General features: G+C 37.9%; 1 protein-coding gene across 3 annotated transcripts in view; it reads right to left on the reverse strand.

The window, feature by feature from the left end:
* Positions 1 to 16157, reverse strand: part of LOC126336352 (RING-box protein 2) — a 716604-nt gene extending 700447 nt beyond the window's left edge. The window contains exon 1 of one of the 3 annotated variants that reach the window (XR_007564954.1): positions 15978 to 16032. Coding sequence is in view for 1 of the 3 variants with exons in the window: in XM_049999939.1 (XP_049855896.1) it covers positions 15978 to 16128 (151 nt within the window). In the remaining 2 variants the exon portion in view is untranslated. Of the gene's footprint in view, positions 1 to 15977 lie in introns of all 3 variants that reach the window. The other 2 variants (XR_007564953.1, XM_049999939.1) reach the window with 2 other exon arrangements.
* Positions 16158 to 20903: the final 4746 nt, after the last annotated feature.

Genomic DNA, 20903 nt, shown 5'->3' on the forward strand with positions numbered 1-20903 from the left:
AGTTGGTGAAGTTAATGAGTGAGACAATAGTGGCCATCGTGCGGCCATACATGGTGAACCTTCCCATGAAAGTGTCTCAAACAGTTTACAGACGTCTTCAACATGTACACGAAAGACAGACTGTACCACCTCGAGTGCACTAACACAATATAAATTTGTTCAGAATTATCCATCCATCATCAAAATGTGAAGTTTTTTAAAACTTCTCCGACTTGAAGTTGGACTACAGACTTGAGCAGATTGGTGATCTGCATTACAAAGCAATGGTGTAGTGTCAATCAAGTACAGCATACAGTGCTACTACCATATGAATGTGCAGTTTGCTACTGGAGAACTACCTTGAAGGGTTGGGGATCATATCTAGATCAGAAAGGTGGTGCACATTTTAAAGCTAGTGATGATTTGATCACAATTAGTGTACATAAACATTTTGAAGTAGCAGATGCTGAACTAACAAAGTTAAACACCCACAAATAGTCCTTTTATGCTTGTACTTCTCATATGGAGATCATGTGGACAGTTTCTTCAACAAATTAACTTAAGTTCTAGAAAGAGTCTCAGTCCCATAAAGTAACATATTAATATGGTGAGACCTGAACATTAACACAGATGCTGAGGGTGAAACTAGTAATAACTTCCTTAACCACTGTCCTTAGCCATCTAGCTCCTTTCATGCTTCCATTCCAGCACTACACAACCCTGTATTCTACATCTACATGACTACTCTGCAATTCACATTTAAGTGCTTGGCAGAGGCTTCATCAAACCACAATCATACTATCTCTCTACCATTATACTCCCGAACAGCGCGCAGGAAAAACGAACACATAAACCTTTCTGTTCGAGCTCTGATTTCTCTTACTTTATTTTGATGATCATTCCTACCTTGTAGGTTGGGCTCAACAAAATATTTTCGCATTCGGAAGAGAAAGTTGGTGGCTGAAATTTCGTAAATAGATCTCGGCACGACAAAAAACGTCTTTGCTTTAATGACTTCCATCACAACTGGCGTATCATATCTGCCACACTCTCTCCCCTATCACGTGATAATAAAAAATGAGCTGCCCTTTTTTTTGTACTCATTTGATGTCCTCCGTCAATCCCACACCACGCAGCAATAATCTAACAGAGGATGAACGAGTGTAGTGTAAGCTGTCTCTTTAGTGGACTTGTTGCATCTTCTAAGTGTCCTGCCAATGAAACACAACCTTTGGCTCGCCTTTCCCACAATATTATCTATGTGGTCTTTCCAACTGAAGTTGTTCGTAATTTTAACACCCAGGTACTTAGTTGAATTGACAGCCTTGAGAATTGTACTATTTATCGAGTAATCGAATTCCAATCGATTTCTTTTGGAACTCATATGGGTCACCTTATACTTTTCGTTATTTAGCGTCAACTGTCACCTGCCACATCACACAGCATTCTTTTCTAAATCGCTTTGCAACTGATACCGGTCTTCGGATCACCTTACTAGACGGTAAATTACAGCATCATCTGCGAACAACCTAAGAGAACTGCTCTGATTGCCACCCAGATCATTTATATAGATCAGGAACAGCAGAGGTCCCAGGACACTTCCCTGGGGAACACCTGATATCACTTCAGTTTTACTCGATTTGCCGTCTATTACTATGAACTGCGTCCTTCCTGACAGGAAATCACGAATCCAGTCGCACAACTGAGACCATACCCTATAGTCCCGCAGCTTGATTAGAAGTCGCTTGTGAGGAACGATGTAAAAAGCTTTCCGGAAATCCAGAAATACAGAATCAACCTGAGATCCCCTGTCTATAGCGGCCATTACTTCGTGCGAATGAAGAGCTAGCTGTGTTGCACAAGAACGACATTTTCTGAAACAATGCTGATTACGTATCAATGGATCGTTCCCTTTGAGGTGATTCATAATGTATGAATACAGTATATGCTCCAAAACCCTACTGCAAACTGACATCAATGATAAAGGTCTGTAGTTCGATCAATTACTCCTACTACCCTTCTCAAACACTGGTGTGACCTGTGCAATTTTCCAATTTGTAGGTACAGATCTATTGGTGAACAAGCAGTTCCAACAACACACCCAGTCTTTTTACTTCTCTCTTTTTCTACTGACCTCCCCTCTCTCCTCTGGCCTTCATCTTACCTCCCGACTGCACCTAGCTACCCTACCCTCTCTCCACCTCATCCCTGCATGCTTCCACTAGCAGCACCGTATCGTCCCCCACCCCTAACCTGCTATCCCTGCCCGCCCCAGCCTCCTCCTTACCCCCACCCAGTTGCCTTTCCCACCATGCTCTGCTGCTTATAGTCTGGTTTCAGCTGCCAGAGAGAGAGAGAGAGAGAGAGAGAGAGAGAGAGAGAGAGAGAGAGAGAGAGAGAGAGAGAGAGAGAGAGAGAGAGTGTATGGGGGGGGGGGGGGGGGGCGGTTACCTATTTTCGAGAAAGGCCTTGTTGGCTGAAAGCTCATTTTATGACACTTTTTGTTGTGCCTTTCTGTGACGCGGCATCTCCGCTGAGTAGCACCCTTTTCATATTATTGTAGTAACTTCCTAAACATATGTAACACTTCTTGGGAGGCACAAATTGTAAACATAATTACCACGGCACTGAAAAGTTCACTATCAGTCTTAGACCATATCCTTACAGATATCCATAGGAAAAATGTTAAAGTATATAAGGACCTTGGTCTTGCTTATCATTACAATCAAATAACAAAGTCAAAGACTTGGTAAAAACTGTAGGTCTACCACAGAATACACTCTAAACAAATTACATATTTTCAAGGGCAATGGTAAATCAAACCTGGGATGAAGTTTATACTGAAAACAATGTTGATGCTACGTTCTCTAAATTTTACACATTGTTTAAATTAATTTTTGAAGGGACATTTCCACACACAGCCACATCGAAAGAAGTGGCTCCGGAAAAAGGATGGGTAACTGCGAGTATTAGAAAGCCCTAATAGACAAATTTCTCAGTTCTTTACTAACCCACAGTTCCTAGATTACTATCATAGGTATAATAAATATACAGGAGTGTACTGCTTACTGCAAAAAAGTCGTTCAATGATAAAATAACATACAATGCAGAAAATGTAAGCAAAGTGGTATGGGAAGTAATAAAACATGGAAAATACAGGCAAAAATAACAACATAAAAACAACAGATGAGGTATAATAATAATTTAAAAAATCCTCCTCATGAACTGCCAACCTTTATAAATCAATATTTCTCTGGTATAGCAAAGAAGTTGCAACAAAATATTTCTAAAAGACATGTTGCGTCAACGATGACTTACACAGCACAAACAATAATGATGATTTCTACAACAGAGCTTGAAGGCAAGAAGGCAATACAACATTAAAAAATCAGAAGACAGCAGGTGTAAATGAGATTTCTGTTTCTGTTCTAAAGGCATCCATAAACAGTATACAAGCCCTACTAACAAATACAATAAGCGAGTCCTCCAGTTCGTGTATTTTTCCTGAGTACCTTAAGCACACATGATGTTCCTTACCAAAGAAAGATAATGTGGGTAAGTATTGAAAACTATAAGCCAGTTTCACTGTTACCTGGATTCTCAAAAATAAATTAATCATTCACAAAAGACTAATGAGTTACATGAATAAACAAAATCTTTTTAATGAAGCACATACAGATTTCCAAAGTGGGAGAAGTACAATATTGGCCATTTACAGAGTTCAGAACAGTGTTATTTGAAGCTCTTGACATTGATAACCATATTACTAGCATAATTTTACACTTGTATATGGCTGTTATACTACTGGCTGTGAAATATAAAAGTTGGAAGCACAAAGTGTCAGAGCAATAACAAACAAGTGAGTCCAGTCTCATCAGGGTGCAAAGTAGGATAATGCACACATCTCCTGATGATAAATTTTAGTAAAACAATTGTCAAACATAAAACACACAAACATATGCCTTTTTAAGGGCATCATAGTGTATTAGCTCCAATTCTATTCTTAAAACACATCAACATCATTCCGGCCACTACAAGAAGGGCTGCCAATGTTTTTAAGATGTGACGGAAGCCATACAGTCAAAAAATTTAGCAAAAAAGTGACTTCATTTAAGATGTGGTAACATGTATTTAAAAAATAACATTATTGATTTGAATAGAAAAATATCCGCTACTGTAAAGGGCAATTATGAAGAAATAATTTGTTTAACCTTTATTCTAATACCTGTCGAAAGCAACTTGCTTCATACTTATTTCACCTCTTTCTTCATTGTATAAGGGGAATATCAAATTTCAATGGTTGGCTGGTTTAATGATTACAGGGACCAAACTACAGGGTCGTAAGTCCCTCCTATCTGAAACATGCAGGGCAACAAAACTACACACCAAAGAAGGTGCTAGAGCATGAAACTCAAGGAAGGAAAACCACAAGGTCAAGTGAACATCAACAAAGCCTAGAGAAAGGAAGAAGAATAAAGAAAAGTGAGGAAAGGAAAAAAAAGGCAGGCGAGTTGCTCCATCCAGAGAGCAGCCGAAGAGCCCAAAAGCAGCCCACCAAAATATACCCAGATAAGACTAGCGACATGGACAGGATGAGAGAATCACAGAGGAAGAACACCAGGTCAAACATAACACATCAGGAGGAGGAAGAAGAACAAAGGAACAGGTAGATTGAGAGCTGGGGGCAGACCACCAAGCATAGACAGCCGTTACCTTTTCAGAGCAAAGGAGACAACAGGGCATCCTGCCAACCCCTCAAAGAGCCGACAAGGCTCTTCCTTAGAAAGGCTGATAAAAATTTTCTTCACGAATAAACCACAAAACCAGATCATCCGCTGAGGCATTGTATGCTAACACCAGAGTTAGCGACTCAAGAATATTAAGGGTATGTCGCAAGGTGATTATGCAAGGGCAGTGCATCAAAATGAGGACCACTGTCAAACAGGCACCACCACAACAATGGGGTGGATCCTCGCGGCAGAGGAAATGACCTCGAGTCAGGCAAGTATGGACGATGTCGAGCGAGCAAAGGACAATGGAAGACATCCACAAATTTGTCGTCTCCTTTATTGCCTGCGATTTGTTTGGTGAAGTCAGAGTATGCCACTCCATATCCCAAATTCTTAGCAGTTGATGCCATAATACCGATCAGATGTCTGGTGCCATAACACCAATGTCAAGAGCCGACTTACTGGTAGCCGATTTCGCCGCCTATCAGTGATTCCATTCCCCAGGATCCCAACGTGACGTGGGCTCAAACCTGTTAAGAGGGAATATGTGGCCCTATGGGAGCAACACATTGTTCCCAACAAATCTGTTTTTGGCATTCAACAGGATAATGGGTCGTTTAAAGGCCAAGGGAAGAATGCTGTTTGTAGTGTTGGAGGGCATGACAACAGTCTTTAATAGCCGTAGCAATTTCAGGGGTTCACCAAGAGACAGGCTTCCACTGGGGAGAACCTAAGAAAGAAGGAATCGCCAAGCAGCTGTCAAGAGTATGGCATTGGTGAAACTCCATACAGACTCATCAATGCCATTGTGTGGTGGAACGGTTGGGATAGTAACCAAGGAAAAGATAACCCTATGAACATTAGTTAAGGGCCACTTAGGAGATCACCCAGGCAAGTGATGGAGGAAAGGTAAACCAATCAGAAAATGACTGCTGTCGCACCAATCGGCATGAACTCTGCACTGAATGGAGGGAAGGAATCCATGGCTACTGACAGAAAGATCAAGGGCCAATAGAAGTACCATGTGACATGTGCCACATTAAAGTGTATGTGTGTATGGGGGAGGTCCAGGGTTGAGGAGGTAGAACTTAAGTACTTGTCAGCAGGTATGCACGGAAAGTGTAGGAGGCTAGTCTGGGGGGGGAGAGAAAGATTGCATATTGTTACCTTTGTTACCACAGAATCTAAATGGATCCACATGGCCACCACTAACAGCACAATAAGAAGAGGAACCAAAGAACTAATGATCTATCTGCAGATCAATGTATAGACACCACCAGGCACTCACAAAGGGCCAACATGGTTCCAGCAGAAGGCTTGGAAACAGTGAAAAGTTGGTGAACGAGTTGCCACAAAATGAGATTCCCAATAAAACAAGCTACAGAGTAGACAGAAAGAAGAGACTGCAATTCTTGAAGGTAACAAAAATAACAATTACAGTTTCATTGGGAGAGAGTAAGAGATCAGATGGATGTTGAACAGGCCAGAATCATTCATTGTGCCGAACAGTGTCCATTACCAGTAAGGACAGAGTGCAGAGTGACATACATGAACGTAAGATCGGACTCTCAGATAGGGGGCGATACCCCCCCTGCAATGTCAGAGGGGGGCTTGTCTCCAGACTTACCCCACCTCCTTTTCTCCTTGGCAGGTGAGAGGAGGAAAGTTCAAGAAGTGCACAAGTCACAGCAATATGAGGTTCCAAAAGAGAACGAGCGACCTTTAGGTCCACAGAGCACGCGCCCCACATCCAACTCTAAGTAACATGCTCCCTGTCCTGGAGACACCGGGAAAAGAGCTCGTCAAGGCAGTCCCATTGACGGGGGTTGCCTGAGAAGAAGGCTCCTTCTCCAGCCAAGAAAAAAGAGTGGTTCCATGAGGGGAGGGAATACATACTGCCAGAAAGAAGGAAAGTGATAGGGGACAGGACAGAGGTAAGGAGGAAGGAGGAGAGGGAAAGGATGCAACAGAAACAAAGGAGGATGTTAAAGATACCAGGTGGAGATGATTGAATTTCTGTCCAGCCTCAGAGAAGGATAGAGGGTCTAGAGCTTCGAATTCCTGAATCTTGCTTTTCTTTTTATAGATTGGGCAATTCAGCAAACGATGAAAATGTCCACCCTGATATCACACACTCTGATCAGGGGATCACACTGTTGTCATCAACCAGCTGCCCTGCAAGAGCTGCCTTGTACAATAGTCATTGCTGGGAGATCCATTAATCTCCCTCCCCCCCCCCCCCCAAAAAAAAACAACAATAAACCTCACCCACCAGGCATACACGAGGCAGTGACAACTCAGGTATCAAAAGTGTGACCCATGTTTGTCAGGGGGGCTCAGTCAGATGGGTATGCAGCCAGGAGAGAAGAAAAGCTGCAACAGATTGGCTTTAAGTTCAATCTTTTACAGGTATCAGTAAAATATTTCTAAATGCACACTAAGGATTAAAGGTGGTCCTTTTTGGGTACCCGCTCTAATATCCTTACTACAAAACATGTCTTCTGCAAGCAGTAAATTGGGACCCTGTAAAATGTCTTCTAACAGTTCATATGGCTTCAGTACTAATGGTTTACAAATTCCTCCTAGCAACACCTGTGTATTTATTTCACTGTGACATGAAGGTATCAACAGCTCCTCTTTCTGGAATGTTGCGGTGAATTGGTCAAAAATTTGTGCAGATTTCATTGTGGGTTTCTGTAATATTCACCTCCCTCACAATGTTTTCTTAAAAAGGACAATGTGTCCGTATCCACTGTTAGATGCCAGAGCAGACACTTCTGTTAGAATCAAATGTAAGAAGTATTTTTTTAACACCATACCACTGCTGTAGCATTCTCTGCAGTTGTTTCCACAGTTAACCACATGGATGGACTGTTTTATGAAATGAAGCCTACCTGATCCCAATGAATGCTGTCTGAAAACCCTTCCATTCTTGATAGCCAATCACTGAAAAAGTTGTCTTAAGACATGATTAGCTAATTAGCATCCTCTCTTAGCCGATGAAGTTATTAAGGAAGCGTTATGCAAGAGGTGAATATTACAGAAGCTTACATCAATAAGCTTCCCTTTTCTTACAAGATAAGCTTTGGCATTTAGCAGTCTCACTAATTTCTTATTAGCATTTGGTCCATCACTCCCAAACGTTAACTGTTATGCAAATACAGGTTTGCTAAATCTAATGCACTTTTAAGTTCACCAACAATATTCTCACATTGCTTTACCAATGTAAAATGTTCATAAATGTGGCTCACAATTTTATTCCAAACTGCTGAGCAATAGCTAACCACAGTGAATAATTAACATTATCAGTGTCATTCAGCAGCTGCTTTTCAAAATAAGGTTCAAGGCTTCGGTTAGGATGTATTGGAATGTAGTTCTACTCAAAGTGAGACCTTGTGGAACACTACAGAAGATCACAAAAGCCTTGACAAGCAGCTGAATAATCTAAACTATTATCCCACTTCATCCTCCTTGAAGAACCAGTCACACCCCACAGAACATCTGCCCACTGTCCCTGGGGTTATGTGCCAATGCAGTAGGATATTGCAGGCAAGATGCAAGCAGGAAGTCTGATCACATTCTCATGAGACACTGGGATGTTTTAATATTTTCTCTTGCAAAGATTACTAAACACAAATTTGGACAAACACATTTCCTGTAAACCAATCTCCCTCTCTCTCTCCCTCCCTCTCTCTCTCTCTCTCTCTCTCTCTCTCTCTCTCTCTCTCTCTCTCTCTCTCTCTCCCTCACACACACACACACACACACACACACACACACACACACACAATGCTATTCAGTAACATCAGAATACATGAAAGTGACTAAAAGATAAAAATACTAACGCTATAGTCAATGACCATGCACCAGAACTCCAATTACAGAAAGCAAATGAAACCCTTAAGGATGTTTACGATTGGGCAGTATATAACAAATTAAAACTGAACTTAAAGAAAACAAATGGTACGCACTTCAACATAAAGAGAGAAAACATCTCAGTCATATAAAACATCAATTATAAGTTCAAAATTGTTGCTATGTTTGATGTATTTAGTGCTATATTTTTTGGTTTGTGATATGTTTATTAGGGATACAGTGCCATTTTCTGGCTGCCTGCGAGTTATACACGGTTTCGTTAACCTTTACTTCTGTTCTTATGTAATACTATTGACAATATTAGGTGGGTATACAATAGTACTTATTACGTCTAGCTGTTTTTGACATTCATAAAACAGACTGGTGGTGTCAATGTCTAACAATCTTATTATTATGACTTAAGTGGTGTGATTGTGTGATTACAGCAGCTGTACTGCCATAGCTCGAGTGTTGGTGTTGTACACAACTTTTTTTTGTTGCAGCCTTTTGTTTCTGTCTACTAGTTTTTGTACTTTTGACAGATTTATTTGACAGGACACCAGCAATGTTACATGATTACAGTTTTGTTTTAATTTGTTAATTGATAATTTTCTATGTATTAGTGATTTGATCATTGCTATTAATTTTATCTTTACTTGTAAAATGTTTTGCGTGTGCATGTTTATCTTTTATCTATATTTAGAATGTCAGTAAAATTTTCCAAGGTGTTCAAGATAAGTTTGTTCATTCAATATGCTCTCTGGGTATTATACGCACAATGCAAAAAGACAATCTATAAACAGACATACAGTCAACAAAAGAAAACAGTCCACACTATACTAAATTAAATAAACCATAATCTCATCATAAATGGTGCAAGGGCCACAATGGCAGATAAAGTAACAGTCTGACTATAATTAACCAAAACAGATTACTCTGGTTATGTAAATGATAGTACCACAAAAATCAACAGGGAGCCTACTAACAGACTAGATTAGATTCAGCTTTTGTATTAAAAAGAAGAAGAAGAAGAAGAAAAGAAAGAAAGAATCTCATGGGTGTGGAACATGTCACAAAACATAACATAAAAACATAAAACATTTGAATACAATCCTTACTACACTGACCATTTGTCAGGATTTATTGAAGATGTGTGTTCCTGAATATTAGACCCCCTTTTGGAACAAGGTAAGTTATTTTAAGTCTTTATGTAGATTGTTCTTATTCCTAGTATTGATAATATGTATTGAGGTACTGATTAGAAATTGAGATGTATTACTTGCAACGAATTTCATTCAGGAAAAACATATACTGAGAAGCAGTCGTTAAAATACAAAGTTCCCTTAACAGGTTTCTACATGATGTTCTTGAATTTACCTCACAAATTATTCTTATCAAACACTTTTGCCCCATTAAAACTTTTGCTCGATTTGATGAGTTAGCTCAGAAAGACAATAGAATGAAAGTAAGCAAAGTATGCAAGTTTTTTTTTTTTTTTTAATATTTACATCTCTTATAACTGACATTCTCACTGCAAATACAGACTTGTTTAGACGCTTCAGCAATTCCGTAGTATGCCCTTCCCAACTGAATTTATTATCAATTTGTAATCCCAGAAATTTAACACCAACATCTTCGATCTGCACGTCTTCATATGTTATACACATGCTCGAAGGAAATCTTTTACAGGTTCTGAACTGCATATAGTGGGTCTTCAAAGTTTAATAGTAGCGCATTAGCTTTAAACCATTTGTTAATGTCAGTGAAAATTTGGTTAGCAGCTATTTCTAAATCTCTACTTGACTTGCAGCACAGAATGAAATTGCAACACATTACTTACAAATTATGAAAAAAGAACAAATATGGTTATGAACCCAAAGCGACAAAACTACATGGCCAACCCAAGACCCGCAAAGAATTTATTCCTATAAATCCAGTAGACAACTGCATAGAGATCCACACCTACATAATTAAGGAAAAAAATTGAACAACCTCTTTATGAAGTATCATACATATAACAAAAACTAAATAATTCATGAACACTGGCAAAGAAAATAAAGGATATAAAAATTTTAGCAAACAGGAAATTTGGATCATTCGATATCATCAACCTCTACACAAATATACCATAGTCCAGGAAACCATAAGAACAATAAGGCACTACATACTCCAATACAGTACTACATCTATGACGCGTATATGTGACAACGGAACTGCTAAAATGAACACTGACACAAAATTACTCCAAGTTCAATAGCAAAATCTATACTCATGAGGAAGGAGTGGCCATGGGTTGCTGCATTGCAGGCACACATCTTTTTAAACACTTTTCTTCTAAAGTTTTTCAGACCCACAAAACCCACCAGTGAAAAAATAAATAAATAAATTTTTACACTAGTTTGGATGTGTTGACGATACTTTGCTCTTAACAGACAAAAGCAACACACACTGTCAAGAAATATACAAAGCACTGAATGCATTACATCCAGAAATGAAGTTTACAGTGCAGCCTGAGACTTATAAAACAAACTTTCTAGAACTGACAATCAAAAATATTAACAACAAACAACTTCAAAATTTTCAGAAAGCCCACAATGACGGACAACATTGTAAATTCAATATAATGTCACTCTGAAGAACATAAAAACGCACATTCCCATAGAATAATCAACAGACTAGCCAACCTACCACTAGAATAAACTGTGATGCAAAACGAACTAGCAATTCTATAACGTGTAGCACAACAAAATGAGTACAAAAGAAACATATTCACTTAACTCTATAAAAAAAACACCACATCAGCACACAGTGGCATCCATAAGGGCATAAAGCTACTGAAAGAATCACCAGTGAGACAGAAAATCTTGTACGTACCTACAACATACATAGGAAATACAACTGACAAATTAAATGCAGTACTGAAAAATGAAAGACTAAGATTAGTCTATCGAACAAAGATAATCTACAGTATCCCATATACAATAAGTGAAATTACCAGTCCACACAAATTCAGCCATATGAAAAATCAAGTATCAAGATTGCAACAAAATTTTATACAGGGCAAACTTGAAGCCATTTTTGAATTAGATATCGAGAAGACACCAGGAATAGTGATACAAATCTATCCACTATCTTCAGTCATTTGGAAGTAGAAAACCACAAGTAGGCCAGATAGAACACACAATTTAAATATAACACACAATACCAAAGGGACTAACCACGAAAATCTTGGAAGATACAGAAATTTATATGCATGCATTTAACTACCCACGGGGCATAGTGAATGAACACATCGGAAAATTTTGTTGTCTCCCAAATATAGATAAGCATACGCAGCCAAAAAATTTTACACGCAAAGATAAAATTAACAGCAAATATCAAATCACTAATAAATAGAAAATCATGGAGTAATAAATTAAAACAAAAGTGTAACCATATAACATCACCGGTGTCCTCTCAAATAAACCTGTCAAAAATACAAAAACTAATAGAATAGACAAAACAAAAAGGCTGTAGGGAAAAAACAACAACCACCCTCATCTACAACATGAACACTCGAGATACGTCAGAATTGCTGACACAATCATGTAATCACATCACTTATAAAACAGTATAATCAAATCATTAGACGGCTCTGAGCACTATGGGACTTAACATCTGAGGTCATCAGTCTCCTAGAACTTAGAACTACTTAAACCTAACTGACCTACATATGTCACACACATCAATGCCCGAAGCAGGATTTGAACCTGCAACCATAGCTGTCGCACGGTTCCAGACTGAAACACCTAGAACCGCTCTGCCACTCCAGCCAGCCACATCATTAGACAGTGACAGCACAAATCAATGTTTTATGGCTGTGAAAAACAGCTAGATGGAAATACTATAGCAAAATCACCGAATGTTGTTAATAGTCATGCATAAAAATAGAGGTTAAGGTTAATGAAGCTATGTATAACTTGCAGGCAACTAGAAAATGGCACTGTAGCCTAAATATGCCTATCACAAATCAAGGAAAAACATAGCAGAGATGCAGAGATTTGGATTTCTCTACTTACGTATTGGCCTGCAGGCCTTCAAGCATACCAACTATTAAGCATAAATGTTAAATCTAAAGAGTATGTGAAATACAGCTTTTAGGGATTAATAATGACTCAATTAACATGGAATGAACACAAAAATCTACTGGCAAAAGAATGAATGTCATCAAAATGTTATACTTTTAGGTTTCTATCATCAGTATGTAACAGTTAATGTCTTGGAATGATATACTATTCCTACATACACTCAATTTTTAGGTGTGGGATTCTTTTCATGGGACCAAAGGCACAAAACATGGACATAATTTTTAAACTGTAGATAAGGGTCATAAGAATAATAACTAGAAGCAGTGTGTATCAGGCTCGTTGTAAAGAACTATTTAAAAATCTTAACAATAGATGGTCCTGGTATGCAATAATAATAATATGAAAAGGATGGACTATTAATCAATGCACAGAATTGCTTTGAGTCACAGACAGACAATGAAAAGACTGCTGAACTCTTAGCTTCAGAAACCCCTCCCACCCCCACATACACACACTACATTCTGTTTGTACATACATTTTGAGTCATTTACTTTCATCTCATTAAATCATTGTGAAGTGATCCCTGGATAAATGAATAAATCAATAAATAAATACATAAAAATGCTGCACAGACTAACGCCAATGCACCTGGCTGAAATATTTAGCCAATGTATTTACTTCAGACAGAAAAATAAATCAAAATCAAGATGATGATAACAGGCCTTTAACACTGGTCTTCCAATAAAACTCCACCACTTACTCTTCCATCACGAAAAAGTGGGAGAAGGTGCGTTAATAAAAGCAAATAATTTGTCCACTGCAGTAACACAACAGCAAACAATAAAAGTGAGGTGAAACACTACCCAAATTTTCTACATAAACTGGGGAAAAATATAGAGATTCAAGGGTTGTAAGTTGTAAAGAACTAGAAAAACATGCAGTTTCAAACAAATGTCAGTTTGAGAATTGCAGTGCTTTTCCAGGCATGGCCCTATTTGAGGTGGTATGCCTTTGTCAGCCTGTGAGCTTTGAAGTGACCGACCCAACCAGACATAAGAGGACCTACAGTTTAAAATGGATCCTGTACCACAGTAAATTTGCATTTTCACTTGCACAAACCATTGCCAGAGGTCCTATGACTGACTAAGGATCAAACCTCAGGCTCTTACCCACTAGGTCCATAAATAAAATGTTTTGATGTGCCCTCCCAGAAAAATTATCATAAAAATAAAATTTCTATTGACCAGAAAGTAATAAAAACTAACAGTTTTTCTTAAAGCCATCACTGTTTTTGAAGAATTTCATAACATGTTGTGGCTTTCTACCCAACTCATAACATATTACCAATGTTTGTTACATAAATTGATTAATTAATTAATTAACGGGTGTACTGCTGGTCTACAGTGCCCATTTGACACTGTAGACCGGCAGTACAACCGTGGATATTTTATCTATCAAATATGCCGGGAGAAATTCAAGAATCACATGATTAATTAAAAATGTTTGAGATGCTTAGAATAGATTATCTGCAAACAAGCCCCAAATGAAACTAAATTTATTTCTGCAGAATTTGCGGATTCTGCACAGTATGGATGCTCAAACTGAACGCACATTCCTTTGGTTTCAGTATTATTTTCTGAAGAATTCAACTAGATGTACATTTATACCGGTGGTTACTTGCAATGCAGAAATTGGCTGATTAGGCTATATTAGTCCTACCAGCAGACAAGTAAATTTCTCATCTCATCAGTACTCAGTGACTACTGTTCAACATACAATTATGATATGGTTTCCTTATGCAGCCTCAAGGTGTTACAAAAAAGTACAATTAGAAGGAAGAAAATACTGGATCAACAATCATGTTGATTTTGAGTCACACTACAGAAAATTCTCAAGCTGAAGCTTACTTCACTTTAGATACCAATAAGCAGCCCGTACCTACTGTTGACAAAGTTTTATTAGGCACTGCTCTGCTGGGAGTTGCAAACTCCCACCTTTTCCCAACCAATGAAACTGCTTACCCTTTTACTTACAAGGGTATAATAAATCTTTAGATTTGCGCACTGATGCTCAATGACAACTGATAGCTAAAAAAAATGTTTTACGGCGTAATCTAACATATCCTGGCAGCTACAGTACTTACTCTTGGCAACTAAACATAATAAAACGGGTTCACTTTTTGAAAATCTTTTATGGTATGTTGAACATGTGGAGTTACTTCATCATTAAAGCATAGCCCTAAGCAAAATAAATCAATGTAATTCACAGTTAACACTTTTCTGGAGTGCTCACATCACAAGGAAGGACCTTGCATAAACAATAAAGATTCTAATTCCGAAGTTGTTACTTCAAAGTGAACACTAATTTCATGAAAACATATTTTATTTTGTATTTACAGGGTACAGCAGCTTGAGGCTACAGTAATTAGTTATATCAGAGACAATAAGTACCTAAGAAATACAACACTTAATAAACAAACAGAAGAAAAGAAACTGTTCTTGTGGATTTAAGTTTCAATATACAAACTACTGAATTCTGAATTTCTGATTACTATGTATGATTCCTGCCTTAGAGCTGGTTATTGAACTTTTGAAAGTATGTTTCACGGAATAGTTCGTATCTGTCTTAAGCGTTTGCCAGTTCAGTTCTCCCATTGCGTGATGCTCTCACTAGAGGGTACACAAACATGTGACCATTCATACCACCTGTTCCAGCTATTTGGTGCGGTCCTACACTCTTGAATACTCACATTGGGTCAACAGGAACATTTGAGGAATATTCTATGATGGGTTGCACGATGGTTTGTATGCAATCTCTTTGGTAGACTGATTACATTTCCCTAGCATTTTACCAATGAAGCTAAGTCTGCCACCTGCTTTACCTACGACTGAGCATTGTTATCGTTCCATTTCACATACCTACAAGTTGTTACACCCGAGTATTTGCAGGAGTTATCTGATACCAACTGCGACTTACTAGTGAAATGATCGTGCGGTTAATATAACTAAGTTTTGTGACATGCAGCGTTTTACATTTCTGAACTTCAAATCCAGTTGTCAATATTGGGGCTATTCAGAAATCTTATCAAATGAAACAGAGCGTCTGTGCACCTTATTTCAGACAGTATTTAGGTTTAGTGAAGCGAATCTTTACGGTAAGTTTGTGGTTATTATTGTCAGTACGATTACTATACAACATGAACAGCAAGACGACACCCTTATCTGATGTACATCCGAAGTTACAAGATAATGATAAACAAACACAATATACTATTACTATAAGATATCTTAATTATTTGAGAATACACAATGCAATGGAATTATTTTCAATAATTCCCCGAACTTACCCATAACTTGAACGCGGCAAATTGCGCAAGTATCACATTCTACATCCCAACTCCACATAGCAACAGCATTCCACTTTTTCAACGTAAACATTTTATCCGGTTTCTGAGTGTCACCATCACTTCTGTCAATTGCTTCTCCTTCATCCGCCATTTCAAACTACAACAATAACAACTGCCATACGGTATCAGTCTAGCCAACCGCATGCGAAATAAATTTCCGTGCTTTTAATATGAAACACAGAGTATTTTATTTACAACCATTTTTATTTATTAATTTATATGGCATTTCCAGACGCAGCTGAGTTATTAAGTTACATGAAAAACTAACTTAGTCACTGTATTAGATAACATACATAGAAATTTACATTAGATATAGTCGAAAACGAGACCTTCGACTAATCGATAACTCTGTTCTCGACATTGGCTAATCGTCTGTTCTTCTCGAGAACTTTTAATGGAATCGAATAGACATCGGAGAATCGAGACTTCCATGACGAACTCAACTTACATATTGGCGCCCCTGTATGTAGTTAAAAGAAGGATGCATATCGTCCCAGATTGTGCAGTGCTATAGCTGTAGTAAAACTAGGGTGAAACCTTACTACACTGCAACGAGTGGTTACCTAAATATAAATCACAATTTTTCAGTATCATTGCTGTTGTAACGGGTTGCCATCGTTTTCAGTATGTCTTAAAATTAAAGCTATATATTGTCAAGGGCTATGCATCTTTCACATTCAAAAATATGTGTACTCTTGCTTCAGCGTCAAAGTTGTGAAGAGTGCTGTCAATAAACGACAGCTAATTTACAGAAAACATTCGCAGTAAATTAAAGTTAATTCCTTTGGATTATTCGATTCTAAATATTTACACTAATCGATTAAAATTTGAAATAAATGTCATCACGCTTTTACACTCGAGCTAGCGACCCAGAAATTTTGGTATTGATAGTAGCATCAGTCGTTTTCGATACATGGAATCCTCTTCCTATTGACCCTCCCTCAATGCAATTCTTCAGATCCGTATATAGTCCGGTTAAATTTCTCCAAGCCTTCCACAGATATGCTGAATGTAGATCCAAACAAACATTTGAATCTGATCGTCATTGCGAAATTACGCATCACATGTTGTGTATTATTGCATCGGAATTTATTTTGACGTACTAATAACACTTCGAATTTAAATCTGACGTTTGTTGATTCTGCCACTCTGATCCACACAAAGGATGTACTCAGCAACGCTATATATGAAATTCGTTACCCACTCAGGTATCGATCATGTAACCTCTAGTACGTAAAGAGCATGTAACTTCCATTTTCCATTCTTCATTTATTGTATTCACTGGGTGCTCGCTATTTCTTGTCTGTGACTCCTCGTCAGATGTCTTTTGGTTCTATGTTGCATGGTCCGTTTGCTGGTGTCAAAACTACAGACTAATGGAAGCGCTTCCGCCCTTGGCTGTCTATTCTTCTAGTTTGTAACTAAAAACACACTGCCGCGTCTCTAAGTCGTGGACATGCGGCAATACGTATTTCCCGCTGTATTGCACATTTCCATTTGTATCGCTAGAACAACGAGTTGAAGCGATCTCCGCTTGGAAGCGTTGCAGTTGTGGTGTCGACTGTCGCGAAACTTGGTCTCATTTGTAATGAAGACAGTTAAGGCCGTAATTTTTCGGTCCTTTAATCTTAGACAGCAAATCCACACTGAATATGGTTTGGTATTAGGGAGTGTGTAAGGTTGTATTACCACGTAACGGCGTCAGTTACACATAAAACCATATGATGTCAGCATTTGCAAATTCCTTTTCACAGCAGAATTTACCATTCTGTTACAAAACATATGAAATAATTATGGTGTTTGGTTCTGGCATTACTACAAACTTCAATTTATCAAACAAAATTCTTAAAGGGAATATGTGCGGCATCAAATACCTGGAAATAATAGTTTCATAGCCGCATTTAGTATTAACTCATTATGTTTCATAAGGAATGAGATTGGCTTTCGTACGATGTGAAAGGCATCCACTTTTACGCAGTAGTCTGAAGGCATTTATTCACATCTTAGCGATCAACACGGCATTGGCATCCTTAACCTGCTGTATCCAGAAGGTCTGCTATTCAAATCTTGTACGAATTCCTGTTTAAATTTTATGTTTGGAAAGTAGATAGATAAATACCACATTCATGATTGTATAAATATATATTTCGTACAAAAAAATGCAACTGTGGGAACGGGAGTGTACGAATGTAAGTTTTTCATGTTTACGTTTGTTTTTCTCACTACACATTTTATATAGCTTATTTACAGAACTTTAAAAAATGTGAACATATAACCAAAAAGGAATAAACAGATTACACTGTGTTTAGCTAGTGCAAAACAATTTGCATGCAAAGGAATTTTATACTTCTTCCATTGTTTTGTTGTGTTCTTGCACTGGCCACATCTTAGTTGTTTGCCTAATGGTACAATCAGATGATCTTGTCCATCATAGCTTACATAATTGAGCACCCTTTTATATAAGGCTTTTGGATTTCGCACTGGATGGGTAGGTGACTGGCGTGAGCTGTACTTTTGAAATTAGCAGTTGACCACATACCTTGTGAAGCCAAGAAGATAGAGTGGATTGCCCTTATACAGTATTCTTTGTCTATACATGAACCAAGCATTCTTTATTGATGCAGCTAGTGGAAAAGCAAGAAGTTGGTAGTGCTATTTGTTCGTTCTGAAATTAATCCTATATTTCCCAATATTTTCATCAAGTCTGCCCACCCCTCCCATGTAAGTGTTGTAGCTAAGAACTGCAGCAGGAGTAATTATATCAGTAAACTTTCTCTCACTCTTACTGTATCATTTGGATTGTCCAGTTGGTTGAACTCTACTTCTATTTCAGGTGATGGTAACAATGCTGTTGTTATGGTGGCGAATCAGAGTCAATCCAGATTTGTTATCAGTCACTTGGTCATATGTTCCTCTTGGAACTTTTATCATTTTTTGAAGAGCAGAGGAGCACCCTCTGATCTAATTGAGCAAATTGTTCCTGTTCCAGTGCAGCCCTTTTCTTTTAGTGCATCCAAAAGTGGCAATGAAGTAAAAAGTTATCAAAAAAGAAATCATGTTTGTTCATTCTCAAATGGGAGTGTTGATACTAGGTCTAACACAACTGAACCACCTACATCAATCTCAGGTCTTGTGTTTCCTTTTGCAGCACCATTGTATGCTTTAGCTTGGAATAGGTGCCCTAGTCTTGTGCAAAGACACCAGACTTTATAATCAAACCTAATCAGTTTACCTGCCATATGTTGCTTTGTTCCATGCCTGCCATAATATGGAATCATGGCTTCATCAATACATAGCAGTCTTTCGTTATTAAAAGCTCTTAGCCACCTATCATCCAAGAGTTTCCAAAGGGGTCTCACTTTTGAAAATCTGTCATCTTTGGATAAACTGTTGTTATCACAGGCATGTATATATTTCATAATTTTTTTCAAATCTTCTTCTTGACATTGCTTTTGGCACAGCTGGCAACCCTCCCTCATTTACCAGTGCATTCTATATCTTGGTAAAGGGTTGTGGCCTGTCAGAAGAAATATGGCCAATAATACTCTTATTTCTACATTTGTACATTGAATGTTGTATCTCCCTGCTGATGAGCGCAAATACTTGTGTAATTGTTTAGCATTTCCACAATAATGTCATCATAAAACAGTTCAAATAGCTGTACTGGTGATATTTCTTCTGTCAAAAATTCTGGAAGGGCCCATATCTTCATCTGCACTTCATTTATATCATTCTGAGCCCAATTCCTATCAGCCCTCTTTATTCTGTTGGTAACAGGAATAGTATTTGATGTAGAACATTCCAGACTGAGAACGCTATCAATATGGGCAGCACCAGAAGTTGAACATGATGGCTCATTAGACTCCCTAGGACCTGTCTGTAATATAAAACATCAACTTTCTAGAAACCATAAATAATTTTATATAGTTACAGATAAATAACTTAGAAAATTGTAATAAGCATATTTCCTAACAAAAATCTTCAATTCATAGTATTGTCTAATATTTACCTCTTGGGTAACAATCCCCACTTGACAGTATTTTGTAACTGCTGCTTCTACAACAGATCTTAGCTAGTTGCCACTTAGATGATTTATACCACTTTCACACTCGGCACCTGAATCTTCATCTGACCGCCATGGGTCATCAGGGGAATTTATGTATAAATCAGCATCAGAAAAATCAATATTCCCTTCCAATAGTGCTACAATTTCATCGACAGTCAACCTAAAACGGAAGTGCTTTACTGTTATTTCCATGCACCCATTCAATCCCACTGTTCCAAAAATGGAACACAGTTATAATGCATTGTAACCCATTGTTGAGAAGAGTTACGAACAATCTCTCTCTCTCTCTCTCTCTCTCTCTCTCTCTCTCTCTCTCTCTCTCTCACACACACACACACACACACACACACACAATCATTATTGTATTTATACGTCCCTTAGAAGCTATAATATTGTTATCCAATGTCAAATATAGTAAAACTTACCTACACTTTCCCTTTAGTCATTTTTCTGTAAACAGCAATTACTACTGCACCGACAATGTTGCTATGCAGATGCTCACAGCACTATTGGTAGTTTTGTGCAAAAGAAAAGAGCATGTAGCAGGCCAGCAGTGTGACAAAACTTACCAAAATCCATGTGAACAGAATTATTACAAACTTTTGTTCAAAAAATGGAACATTTTCAAAGTGGGTAAACAATGTCGTTATTATCATCAGAACTTTATTTCAAAGTATTTCATTTTCTGGCATTTCCATAACCATTTTTGAAAGTTAATGGGATATTTCGTTGTGTGATTCTATTTATTTGTTACTGGAAATACAGTAAATAATATGAGCCAAATGTTATATATTATACTA

Source organism: Schistocerca gregaria, chromosome 2 (genome assembly GCF_023897955.1).
Source record: "Schistocerca gregaria isolate iqSchGreg1 chromosome 2, iqSchGreg1.2, whole genome shotgun sequence".
NCBI lineage: Eukaryota > Metazoa > Arthropoda > Insecta > Orthoptera > Acrididae > Schistocerca > Schistocerca gregaria.